Raw genomic sequence first — 13,590 nt, 5'->3', positions numbered from 1 at the left:
CCAGACCAGATTTATCCCAGGCCGCTCCAGGAAGTGAGAAAGGAGGTTGCTAAGCCACTGTCGAGGATCTTTGCCTCCTCACTCTCCACAGGAGTTGTACCGGAGGATTGGAAGGAGGCAGATGTTGTTCCTCTTTTGAAGAAGGGAACTCCCTGGCAATTACAGACCAGTCAGTCTTACGTCTGTGGTCAGCAAAATTTTGGAAAGAATTGAGGGATAGGATTTGGGACTATTTGGCAAAGCATAGCATGATTAAAGGCAGTCAGCATGGCTTTGTGAGGGGCAGGTCGTGCCTCACAAATCTTATTGAGTATTTTGAGGATGTGTCGAGACAGGCCAATGACGGTTGAGCAGTGGATGTGATGTATATGGACTTCAATAAGGCATTTGATAAGGTTTCCCATGGTAGGCTCATTCATAAAGTCAGGAAGTATGGGATACAGGGAGATTTTAGCTGTCTGGATTCCGAATTGGCTGGCTGACAGAAGGCAGAGAGTGGTTGTAGATGGAAAGTATTCTGCCTGGAGGTCAGTGTTGAGTGGGGTCCTGCAGGGCTCTGTTCTTGGGCCTCTGATCTTTGTAGTTTTTATAAATGACTTGGATGAGGAGGTTGAGGGGTGGGTTAGTAAATTTGCCGATGACACAAAGGTTGGAGGTGTCGTCGATAGTATAGAGGGCTACTGCAGGCTGCAGCGCGACATAGACAGGATGCAGAGGTGGGCTGAGAAATGGCAGATGGAGTGCAACCTGGATAGATGCGAAGTGATGCATTTTGGAAGGTCAAACTCTAATGCTGAATATAGGATTAAAGACAGCAGTCTTGGCCGTGTGGAGGAACAGAAGGATCTGGGTGTTCAAGTGCATAGATCTCTTAAGTTGCCGCCCAAGTGGATAGGATTGTTAAGAAAGCATATGGTGGTTTGGCTTTCATTAACAAGGGGATCGAGTTTAAGAGCCGCGAGGTTTTGCTGCAGCTCTAGTCCCTGGTGAGACCACACTTGGAATATTGTGTCCATTTCTACTATAAGAAAGATACAGGGGCTTTGGATATGGTGCAAAGAAGGTTTACCAGGGTGCTGCTTGGACTTGGAGGGCTTGTCTTATGAAGAAAGGTTGAATAAACTCGGACTTTTCTCTTTGGAGAGGAGGAGGAAGAGATGAGATCTGATCGAAATGTACAAAATAATGAGTGGAATAGATAGTCAATAGCCAGTGACTTTTCCTAGGGCAGGATTGACTGGTATGAGGAGGTAAAAACAATGACTGCAGATGCTGGAAAGCAAATACTGGATTAGTGGTGCTGGAAGAGCACAGCAGTTCAGTCAGCATCCAACGAGCAGCGAAATCGACATTTCGGGCAAAAGCCCTTCATCAGGAATAAAGGCAGTGAGCCTGAAGCGTGGAGAGATGAGCTAGAGGAGGGTGGGGGTGGGGTGAAAGTAGCATAGAGTACAGTAGGTGAGTGGGGGAGGGGATGACGGTGATAGGTCAGGGAGGAGAGGGTGGAGTGGATAGGTGGAAAAGGAGATAGGCAGGTAGGACAAATCCGGACAAGTCATGGGGACAGTTACTGAGCTGGAAGTTTGAAACTAGGATGAGGTGGGGGAAGGGGAAATGAGGAAGCTGTTGAAGTCCACATTGATGCCTTGGGGGTGAAGTGTTCCGAGGCGGAAGATGAGGTGTTCTTCCTCCAAGCGTCGGGTGGTGAGGGAGCAGCGGTGAAGGAGGCCCAGGACCTCCATGTCCTTGGCAGAGTGGGAGGGGGAGTTGAAATGTTGGGCCACAGAGCGGTTTGGTTGATTGGTGCGGGTGTCCTGGAGATGTTCCCTAAAGCGCTCTGCTAGGAGGTGCCCAGTCTCCCCAATGTAGAGGAGACCACATCGGGAGCAACGGATACAATAAATGATATTGGTGGATGTGCAGGTAAAACTTTGGATGTGGAAGGCTCCTTTAGGGCCTTGGATAGAGGTGAGGGAGGAGGTGTGGACGCAGGTTTTACAGTTCCTGCGGTGGCAGGGGAAGGTGCCAGGAAGGGAGGGTGGATTGTCGGGGGGCGTGGACCTGACCAGGTAGTCACGGAGGGAACGGTCTTTGCGGAAGGCGGAAAGGGGTGGAGTCTTTTTGGAGGTAGTGGAAATGTCGGCGGATGATTTGGTTTATGCAAAGGTTTGTAGGGTGGAAGGTGAGCACCAGGGGCGTTCTGTCCTTCTTACGGTTGGAGGGGTGTGGTCTGAGGGCGGAGGTGCGGGATGTGGACGAGATGCGTTGGAGGGCATCTTTAACCACGTGGGAAGGGAAATTGCGGTCTCTAAAGAAGGAGGCCATCTGGTGTGTTCTGTGGTGGAACTGGTCCTCCTGGGAGCAGATCCGTCGGAGGCGGAGGAATTGGGAATACGGGATGGCATTTTTGCAGAAGGTAGGGTGGGAAGAGGTGTAATCCAGGTAGCTGTGGGAGTCGGTGGGTTTGTAAAAAATGTCAGTGTCAAGTCGGTCGTCATTAATGGAGATGGAGAGGTCCAGGAAGGGGAGGGAGGTGTCAGAGATGGTCCAGGTAAATTTAAGGTCAGGGTGGAATGTGTTGGTGAAGTTGATGAATTGCTCAACCTCCTCGCGGGAGCACGAGGTGGTGCCAATGCAGTCATCAATGTAGCGGAGGAAGAGGTGAGGAGTGGTGCTGGTGTCATTACGGAAGATCAACTGTTCTACATAGTATGAGGAGTCATAGTTTGAAGATATTAGGAGGAAGGTAGGTTCTTTACGCAGAGAGTTGTGAATGCATGGAATGCATTGTCACCTGAGATGGTGGAAGCAGAGTCATTGGGGACATTTAAGTGACTGCTGGACATGCACATGGATAGCAGTGAGTTGAGGGGTGCCTAGGTTAAGTTATTATATTTTTACATTAGGATTAAACCTCAGCACAGCATCATGGGCCAAAGGGCCTGTTCTGTGCTGTATGTTTCTATGTTCTACGAAAGACATGTTCAAGTGGCATTTTGGCAGGTTTTAATAGACAATAGGTGCAGGAGTAGGCCATTCAGCCCTTCGAGCCTGCACCGCCATTCAATATGTTCATGGCTGATCATTCCTAATCAGTATCCTCTTCCTGCCTTATCTCCATAACCCTTGATTTCACTATCTTTGAGAGCTCTATCCAACTCTTTAGTAAATGAATCCAGAGACTGGGCCTCCACTGCCCTCTAGGGCAGAGCATTCCACACAGTTTTCATCTGCTATCACCCGAGTAGACTATAGTCTACATTTCAGCACAACATGTTTGGATCAGGGGTAAGATTGAGAGCTTATCTCTTGAATGCGCTAGCTGCATTTTGAATGTGCATATAGACTTAAGAAAGAAGTACGCTGTTTAAAAAGGGTGGTAAGGACAAGCCAGGGAACTATAGACCAGTGAGCCTGACGTCAATGGTGGGCAAGTTGTTGGAGGGAATCCTGAGACAGGTTGTACGTGTATTTGGAAAGGCAAGGACTAATTAGGGATAGTCAACGTGGCTTTTTGTGTGGGAAATCATGTCTTCTCACAAATTTGATTGAGTTTTTTTTTGAAGTAACAAAGAGGATTTGATGGGGGCAGAGCAGTAGATGTGATCTATATGGACTTCAGTAAGGTGGTCAACAAGGTTCCCCATGGGAGACTGATTAGCAAGGTTAGATCTCATGGAATAGAGGGAGAACTAGCCATTTGGATACAGAACTGGCTCAAATGTAAAATAGAGGGTGATGGTGGAGGGTTGTTTTTCAGATTGGATGTCTGTGACCAGTGGAGTGCCACAAGGATTGGTGCTGGGGCCTCTACATTTTGTCATAAATGATTTGGATGTGAGCGTAAGAGATACAGGTTAGTAAGTTTTCAGAGACATGAAAATTGGAAGTGTAGTGGACAGCGAACAACACTTCCTCAAACTACAACAGGATCTTGTCCAGGTGGGCCAATGGGCTGAGAAGTGGCAGATGAAGTTTAATTTAGATAAATTTGAGTTGCTGCATTTTGGGAAAGCAAATCTTAGCAGGACTTATACACTTAATGGTAGGGGTCCGAGGGAGTGTTGCTGAACAAAGAGACCTTGGAGTGCAGGTTCATAGGTCCTTGAAAGTGGAGTCACAGGTAGATAGGATAGTGAAGGTGTTTGGTATGTTTTCTTTTATTGGTCAGAGTATTGAGTACAGGAGTTGGGAGGTCATGTTGCGGCTGTACAGGACATTGGTTAGGCCGCTGTTGGAATATTGCGTGCAATTCTGGTCTCCTTCCTATCAGAAAGATGTTGTGAAACTTGAAAGGGTTCAGAAAAGATCGACAAGGATGTTGCCAGGGTTGGAGGATTTGAGCTATGGGGAGAGGATGAATAGGATGGGTCTGTTTTCCCTGGAGCGTCAGAGGCTGAGGGGTGACCTTATCAAGGCTCACAAAAGTATGAGGGGCATGGATAAGATAAATAGACAAATAGACTCCCCTGGGGTGGGGGAGTCCAGAACTAGACAGCATAGGTTTAGGGTGAGAGGGGAAAGATATAAAAGAAACCTAAGGGGCAACTTTTTCATGCAGAGGGTGGTACATGTGTGGAATGAGCTGCCAGATTGCTGGACAATCTCAGCAGGTCTGGCAGCATCTGTGGAGAGTAATCAGAATTAACATTTCAAGTCAAATGACTCTTTTTCAGAACATTGAAGAAGGGCTTCTGAAGAAGGGTCACTTGACCAGAAACATTAGCTCTGATTTCCCTTCACAGATGTTGCCAAACTGGCTGATTTTTCAGCAATTTGTATTTGTGTCCCTTTTGAAGATAATTTGTTTCTTAAAAAATGCCTTTTATTTCAACTTCACAGTGGCACTTTTGTTCTGTGTTGTAAAATGTTAATTCAACAACTCGATTGAGAACTGACTGAATTCTGTCTGGAATAAGAATGTTAATCAAACATTTAGGGCAGCATTTGACATTTGCAGCATATCTGGGAGTTTAGTATTCATGCCAAATAGTTTGTCAAGTCTGAGTATTATATCATATGCTTAACAGGTTACATGATCCCCAGCCACATCACAGAGGAGATGTTGTGGGAATGCAAGCAACTTGGTGCTCATTCACCTTCCACCCTCCTTACAACTCTCATGTTCTTCAACACCAAGTGAGTTCCCTTTAAGTTATTTAACCCTGAAATACAGCATTATTTATTTACTTCAGGTGTGAAGTGCCTGTGTGGAAAGTTTTCTCTCCGATGTTATGAACTGTTGATGATTTTAGCATTTTATTACTGTAAAAACCGTTTTTGTTTCTTTTAAAATTCACTAGTGGGATGTGGGTGTCGCTGGCTGAGCCAGCATTTATTGTTTGTCCCTATGCAGTTGAGATTCTGGATTGAAATGAGGAAAGAACTGTTTTAAAACCAGGCATTGCACGGGTTGCTGCTTAGTTTGATAGCGAATAACAATGCCTTTTATAGTTGGAAGTAAACGTCCTCCTGTAACAAAACAAAGCATCCCTTCGCCACCAATGGTAAGAAGTAGAACAATGGGGTTCATGATCCAAACTGCTTCCTTAATAGGAGTTTCTGCGTGACACTTAATTTTTGATTTAAATAAAACCAATATCTGCATATTTTAGTTTCAAATAAATGTGCAAAGAAAGAACCTTTTTATCTTTAGCTGATTTTATATTTCTACATCAACTTCATTAGAAATGTGTTTACTTTTTTTATGAAAGGCTTATTAATTCTTATTGTCAAACAAGGTCCCACAGGGTTCCTAAATCCACTAGTTTAGGGAATGCTAAATGAACTGCTGCATAGCGAGTTCAACTGTGAAATTGAAAATCTGAGAATCATTGTCATTTTATAGGTACATTTCATACAAGAATGATACTTACTGTGAACCAGAAAAGCTGCTTATGTCATCAGTACTGTTGTTTGAAAACAAGAAACATTTATGGAATTCTGAAATATAACCAGTTTCCTGTACCATCAGCACTGTACCAACTATAGATTTTAGTCTTCAATCTTTTGTTTTAATACATGGTGTAGCATAACCAGTAATTAGACAATGTAATTCTCCTCCCTTGAGTAGAATGTTGATTTCATCTCCACCTTAGCTTAGAGGTTACCTTTTGGTGCATGACTAGTTTGTGTTTGGGAAGCACATGGTCTGTTTCTTGCAAACTGTTTGGGACCAGAATTAGGAATTTTTTGTTTTAATGGAGCCTGACTCTCTTTCCATTAAGGTACTTCCTGTTGAAGACTGTAGAACAACACATGAAACTGGCGTTCTCAAAAGTGGTGCGACAAACAAAGAAAAACCCTCTGAATCCCAAGGATAAAAGCACAAGTATTCGCTACCTGAAAGCATTGGGCTTACACCAAACAGGACAGAAAGGTCAGTGTCTTCTGACTTTAAGCTGTTAACCTATAACAGAGCAGCAGAAAACGAATTGAAGAAAATATTTGCACCTTCTTGGGTCTAAAGTATATAAAAGCAAAATATAAAGATATCAGTAAACGCATTGAGCATGTAGTGTGTCTGCCAGCGCTGAGAAAGGCAGATTAGCATTGCAGATGAAACCTTTGGCAAAACAGGAATGATATTCTCCATGACCAGGGAGTTTAGAATAAGTAATCACAGTCTTAAGGATAAAGGATAGGCCTTTTAGCACAGAAATGAGAAATATCTTCAAAGTTTGGGAGAAGATTTATAGCTCGGGTGCTTGTTGTTGTGGTTCTGTTCGCCGAGCTGGGAATTTGTGTTGCAGACATTTCGTCCCCTGTCTTGGTGACATCCTCAGTGCTTGGGAGCCTCCTGTGAAGCGCTTCTGTGATGTTTCCTCTGGCATTTATAGTGGTTTGAATCTGCTGCTTCCGGTTGTCAGTTCGAGCTGTCTGTTGCAGTGGCCGGTATATTGGGTCGATGTGCTTATTGATTGAATCTGTGGATGAGTGCCATGCCTCTAGGAATTCCATGGCTGTTCTCTGTTTGGCTTGTCCTATAATAGTAGTGTTGTCCCAGTTGAATTCATGTTGCTTGTCATCTGCGTGTGTGGCTACTAAGGATAGCTGGTCGTGTTGATTCGTGGCTAGTTGGTGTTCATGGATACGGATCGTTAGCTGTCTTCCTGTTTGTCCTAAGTAGTGTTCTGTGCAGTCCTTGCATGGGATTTTGTACGCTACATTGGACAAAACACTACATAGGACAAACAGGAATTCAGCTGTGTAGTGTTTTGTCCAATGTAGTGTACAAAATCCCATGCAAGGACTGCACAGAACACTACATCGGACAAACAGGAAGACAGCTAACGATCCGTATCCATGAACACCAACTGGCCACGAATCGACATGACCAGCTATCCTTAGTAGCCACACACGCAGATGACAAGCAACATGAATTCGACTGGGACAACACTACTATTATAGGACAAGCCAAACAGAGAACAGCCAGGGAATTCCTAGAGGCATGGCACTCATCCACAGACTCCATCAATAAGCACATCGACCTGGACCCAATATACCGGCCACTACAGTGGACAGCTCGAACTGACAACCGGAAGCGGCAGAGACAAGCCACTATAAATGCCAGAGGAAACATCACAGAAGCGCTTCACAGGAGGCTCCCAAGCACTGAGGATGTCACCTAGACAGGGGACGAAATGTCTGCAACACAAATTCCCAGCTCGGTGAACAGAACCACAACAAGAAATATCTTCACCCAGAGAGTGGTGAGCCTGTGGAATTCTGTGTCACAAAGTGGTTGAGGCCAAAATGCAATGTTTTCAAGGAGGAGATAGACACATTTCTTGGGGCTGAAGGGATCAAAGGATCTGTTGGAAAGCAGGAGCAGGGTACTGAGTTGGGTGATCAGCCATGATCATTGTGTGGCACAGCAGGCTTGAAGGCCCAAATGGCCTATTTCTGCTCCTGGTTTTCTGTTCCTGTGTAAAACACTAACCTGTTTCAATTGCTCAATTACAAGAACTTTGTTTTGTACTTCATTTCACACCTGCAATCTCTGCACAAACATTAATCCTTTGCAACCTCAGTGCTAAAGATTTGCAGAGTATTGTGAAATTCATAAAGATTTGCTGAGTAATATTCATAATTAGCCCGATCCTATACTGTGAAGAGTAGTATGAAACTGAATATGCCAGTGTCAAATTGTGAGAAGAAATACTAGTGGCTTTTTTTTGTGTGGGTTGATGATGGGTGTAGAGGTATTATTGCTCGACTAGTAATCCAGCAACCCAGCAAATGCTCGAGGGATCTGGGTTCAGTTCCTGGCACAGCAGCTTCCCTGTCAGAAAACTGACCTTGTAGAGGTGCTGATGCAACATGGTCGGGGAGTGGGGTGGTGGGGGGGATGTTGCATAGGAGTCTTCTACTTTTGGCATTTGGTCAAACATGGGCAAGGAAACCTGCAGATTTTCCATATAACAGCCTTTCTCAATTGCCCATCTATGTCCTTTACATAAGAAGCAGGACTAATCCAATCTGGCCAGTTCTGGCCCCATCAGTCTACTTTCAGTCATCAGTAAAGTGATGGACTGGAAAAGTACAGCCGGTCAGGCAGTATCTGAGGAACATGAGAATTGACGTTTCGCGCATAAGCTGTTCATCAGGAATCGCTTTACTGATGATTGAGAGTAGACTGATCTGGCTGTAACTGGCCAGATTGGATTTGTCCTGCTTTTTGTGTACAGGACATAGATGGGCAATTGGTAATATTGTTGGGTAGATACCAGTGTGGAAACTGCACTGGAACTGCTTGGCTAGGGGAGCAAAAAGTTCTGGAGCACACGTCTCCAGTACTACTGGAATATTGTTATGGCCCATAGCCTTTACAGTATCCAGTGTCTCCAGCTGTTTCTTCATATCATGTGGAGTGAAATGAATTGGCTGAAGATTGGGTATCTGTAATGTTAGGGATCACTGGAAGACTTTTCCAGCACCCCACACTCAACTGTAATCTCCAACATCTGCAGTCCTCACTTTTGCCGTTTGAGGACTCTTCTTCCTGAGGTAGCAAGGGCTGAGGTTAGAAACCGGAAAGGAGAGGTCACCCCCCTTGAGAGTTTTCTATAAGCCTCTGAATAGTTCCAGAGATGCAGAGGAAAAGGTAACAAAGATAATTCTGGATAGGAGTGAGAGTAACAGGGTAGTTGTTATGGGGGCTTTAAATTTGCAAATATTGAATGGAAATACAATAGTTTAGAATACTTCAGATGGGTCAGTTTTTGTCCAAAGTGTGCAGGAGGGTTTCCTGACACAGTATATAGACAGGCCAACAAGGGGTGAGGACACATTGGATGTGGTACTGGGGAATGAACTTGGCCAGGTGTTTAGATTTTTAGGTAAGTGAGCACTTTGGTGATGGTGACCACAATTCAGTTATGTTTACTTTCAAATGGAAAGAGATAGGTATATAATGCAGTGCAAGGGTTATTGCTGGGGGCAAGATAATTAGGTGATTTGGCAAGATTTAGGATGCATAGGTTGGGACAGGAAACTGCAGGGAATGGGTGCAATTGAAATGAGCTTGTTCAAGGACAGTTACTGCGTGTCCTTGATAAGCATGTAACTGTCAGGCAGGGAGAAAGTGGTCGAGCGAGGGAGCCGTGGTTTGCTAAAGAAGTTGAAACTCTTGTCAAGAGGATGAAAAAGGCTGAGTTAGGGCACTTGAGAGTTACAAGTTAGCCAAAAAAGACCGAAAGAGCGAGCTAAGAGGAGCCAGAAGGGGACACGAGAAGTCGTTGGCAGATAGGATCAAGGAAATCCTTAAAGCTTTCTATAGGTATATCAGGAATAAAAGAATGACGAGAGTAAGATTAGGGCAAATCCAGGATAGTAATAAGTAGTTGTGTGTGGAGTCAAAGGAGATAGGGGAAGCGCTAAATGAATATTTTTCATCAATATTCACACTGGAAAAAGGCAAAGTTGTTGAGGAGAGTACTAAGATACAGGCTACTAGACTAGACAAGATTTGAGATTCACAAGGAGGAGATGTTGCAATTCTGGAAATTGTGAAAATAGATCAGTCCCCTGGGCCAAATGGGATTTATTCTAGAATTCTCTGGGAAACCAGGGAGGAGATTGCAGAGCCATTGGCTTTGATCTTTGTCGTCATTGTCTACAGGAATAGTGCTGGAAGACAGCAAATGTCCCTTTGTTCAAGAAAGGGAGTAGAGACAACCCTGGTAATTGTAGACCACAGAGCCTCACTTTTGGTTGTGGGTAAAGTGTTGGAAAAGGTTATAAGAAATAGGATTTATAATAGAGAGAGAAATAAGTTGATGAGGGATAGTCAACACGGTTTTGTGAAGGATAGGTTGTGCCTCACAAACCTTAGAGTTCTTTGAGAAGGTGACCAGACAGATGGATGAGGGTAAAGCGGTTGATTTGTATATGGATTTCAGTAAGGCATTTGATAAGGTTCCCCATGGTTAGCTATTGCACAAAATACAGAGGCATGGGATTGAGGGTGGTTTGTCAGTTTGGATCAGAAATTGGCTAGCTGAAAGGAGACAAAAGGTGGTGGTTGATGGGAAATGTTCATCCTGGAGTTCAGTTACTAGTGGTATAGTGCAAGGATCTGTTTTGGGGCCACTGCTGATGGTCATTTTTATAAATGACCTGGATGAGGGCGTGGCAGGATGGGTTAGTAAATTTGTGGATGACACCAAGGTCGGTGGAGTTGTCGATAGTGCTGAAGGGTGTTGCAGGTTACAGAGAGATACAGATAAGCTGCAGAACTGGGCTGAGAGGTGGCAAATAGAGTTTAATGTGGAAAAGTGTGAGATGATTCTCTTTGGAATGAGCAACAGGAATAAAGAGTAGTATGCTAATGATAAGATTCTTGGTAGTGTAGATGGATATGAGAAATCTGTGTCCGTGTACATAAACCCCTGAAAGTTGCCACCCAGGTTGATAGTTGTTAAGAAGGCATATGGTTTGTTAGCTTTTATTGGTAGAGGGATTGAGTTTCAGAACCATGAGGTCATGCTGTAACTGTACAAAACTCTGGTGCAACTGCACCTGGAGTGTTGCGTACAGTTTTGGTCGTCATAATATAGGAAGGATGTGGAAGCTTTGGAATAGGAGATTTACTAGGATGTTGCCTGGTATGAAGGGAAGGTCTTATGAGGAAAGGCTGCATGATTTGAGTCTGTTTTCGTTAGAGAGAAAGTTGAGTGGTGACTTAATTGAGACATATAAAGATAATTGGAGGCTTAAATAGGGTGGACAGTGAGAGTGCTTTTCCTCAGATGGTGATGACTAGCACAAGGGGTGATAGATATAGGACAGATGTCAGAGGTAGTTTCTTTACTCAGTAGTAAGATGTGGAACGCACTGCTTGCAACAGCAGTAGACTGACCAACATTAAGGGCATTTAAATGGTCATTGGACAAACACTCTTTCATTTTCATGCATTGTAAGATAAGTAGGCTTCAGATTGGTTCCACAGGTCGACGCCACATTGAGGGCTGAAGGGCCTGTACTGTGCAGTAATGTTCTACGTTCTAGAAGCTGAACTGGCCATGTAAATACAGTGGCTATGAGAGGATATCAAAGGATTTTCTTTATATTCATGCATGGCATATGGGCATCACTGGTTAGGCCAGCATTTATTGGCCATGTCCAATTGTCCAGAGGGCAGTTAAGATTCAACGACAGTGTTGTGCATCTGGAGTGTAGGCTAGGCCAGGTAAGGATGGCAGAGGCCCTTCCCTAAAGGACAGTAGCGAACCAGGTGGGTTTTTCCTAACAATCAACATTGATTTCAGGGCTCTCATTGAACTATTATTTCCAGATTTTTAATTGAGTCAAAATTCTACCATCTGCCATGGCAGATTTGAGCCCAGGTCCTCCGATCATAACCAGACTTTCTGGATTAATAGTCACCAAGTAGCCTACATTGTGATTTCACAAAACCTGCTCACCATTTCCAAGGCACAGGTCTGGAGTGTGATGGAATACTTCCCACTTGCCTGGATGGTGCAGCTGCTGCAACATTCAACATCCGGGATAAAGCAGCCCCCTTGGTAGGCGTCACATTCACAAATGTTCACACCCTCAACCACCAATGCTCAGTAGCAACAGTGTGCACTGCAGAAATTCATTTGATGCTTCTTGGATGGCAAACCCACAACTATTTCCATCTGGAAGGACAATGGCAGCAAATACATGGGAACCCCCCTCCCCCAACCGGCCTTTGAAAGTTTCCCTCTAAGCCACTTGCATTCCTAACTTTGAAATATATTACCAATCACTTTAGTATCACTGGGTCACTATCCTGGAACTTACTCCCTAACAACATTGTGGGTCTACCTACACCGCATGAACTGTGGTGGTTCAAGAATGCAGCTCCCCACCACCACCTCAAGGGCAACTAGGGATGAACAATAAATGCTGGCCCAGCCAACAACACAACATATGTCCCATGTATGAATTAAAATTTCTTTCTTTTGCATCACTGACCGGGATGGAAATGGCACACTATTTAATATGCTCCATATGAAAGGAGATTATCTAGGTTCTGCCATCTTTCGAACGTATGAATTCTGAGCAGGAATAGGCCAGCTGACCCTTGACCCTGATCTGCTTTTCAGTAAGGTTATGGTGGATGAGATTTACTCCATTTATCTCTGATAATCTTTCACCCTGGCACGGGGTCAAAACCCTGGTGCTACTTTCCCCTCAGCACTGCAGTCCACATTGAAAGGACTGCTCTGGCTCAAGGAGGTCCCTCATCAAGGTGGCAAAAGCGAGATTGCAGATGCTGGCAATCAGTCTAGATTAGAGTGGTGCTGGAAAAGTACAGCAGGCCAAGCAGCATCCGAGGAGCCGGAGAATCAAGATTTCGGGCAAAAGCCCTTCATCAGGACTGAAGGTAGGGACCCTCCAGGGTGGAGAGAAAATCTGCCTGACCTGCTGTGCTTTTCCAACATCACTGTAATGTAGAGGTCCCTCATCATCACTACCTTTCAGGGCAAATTAGTATTAAGCAATAAATTTTTTCTTTTGCAAATCTATAATAATAATGAGTAAGATGATGGGTTTTTTAATGTACTATTGAGATCTGTCTCTTGATTGAATTTAAATATGAAAGTTAGGTATTGAGTTATGCTGGGGCAATGTTTTGAGCAATTAGTTTTGCGCAGTAAATTTTTTGAGCAAAGTGTGTTTTTTTTTGTTAGGTATTTTCTGGGTTTATAGATTATTTAAAGGGCAGAGATGACTTTTGTTAGAGTGATATGTTCTTCCTTTCGGTTGTGGGTGTTCAGTGTTCCTGGAGACCATGTCTGCAGAAAGTGTGTTTAGATGCACATCCTATTGCATTGCATAGATTGGTTGGTGTGGCAGTTAGAGGCAACTAGGAATTTACAGGAGCCAGGGGATGTGAGGAATAAGTTTCTGGAAGGTAGGAAAGAAAGTCAGATTGCTGGGTTACCACTAGGAAAGATAGGAGAGGTACGCAGGTAGTGCTGGAGTCTCCTGTGGCTATCCCCATCTCAAACTAGTATGCTGATTTAGATACTGGAGGGGTAATGGCCTTTCAGCAGAATGTAGCACTGATAGTTAGATTTCTGGTACCATGAATGG

The 13,590-nt window shown here is 44.2% G+C and overlaps 1 protein-coding gene across 3 annotated transcripts in view; it reads left to right on the top strand.

Annotated features, from left to right (window-relative positions):
* LOC140483541 (transcriptional regulator QRICH1-like) overlaps nt 1-13,590 on the top strand; it is a 70,643-nt gene that overhangs the window by 45,954 nt on the left and 11,099 nt on the right. For all 3 annotated transcript variants that reach the window (XM_072581729.1, XM_072581726.1, XM_072581727.1), the window contains exons 7-8: nt 5,031-5,139; nt 6,228-6,379. In XM_072581729.1, the coding sequence (XP_072437830.1) occupies nt 5,031-5,139; nt 6,228-6,379 (261 nt within the window). The remainder of the gene's footprint in view (nt 1-5,030; nt 5,140-6,227; nt 6,380-13,590) is intronic.

This window comes from Chiloscyllium punctatum, chromosome 12, assembly GCF_047496795.1.
Source record: "Chiloscyllium punctatum isolate Juve2018m chromosome 12, sChiPun1.3, whole genome shotgun sequence".
Taxonomy (NCBI): Eukaryota; Metazoa; Chordata; class Chondrichthyes; order Orectolobiformes; family Hemiscylliidae; genus Chiloscyllium; species Chiloscyllium punctatum.
This window is presented reverse-complemented; position numbering and strand designations above follow the sequence as displayed.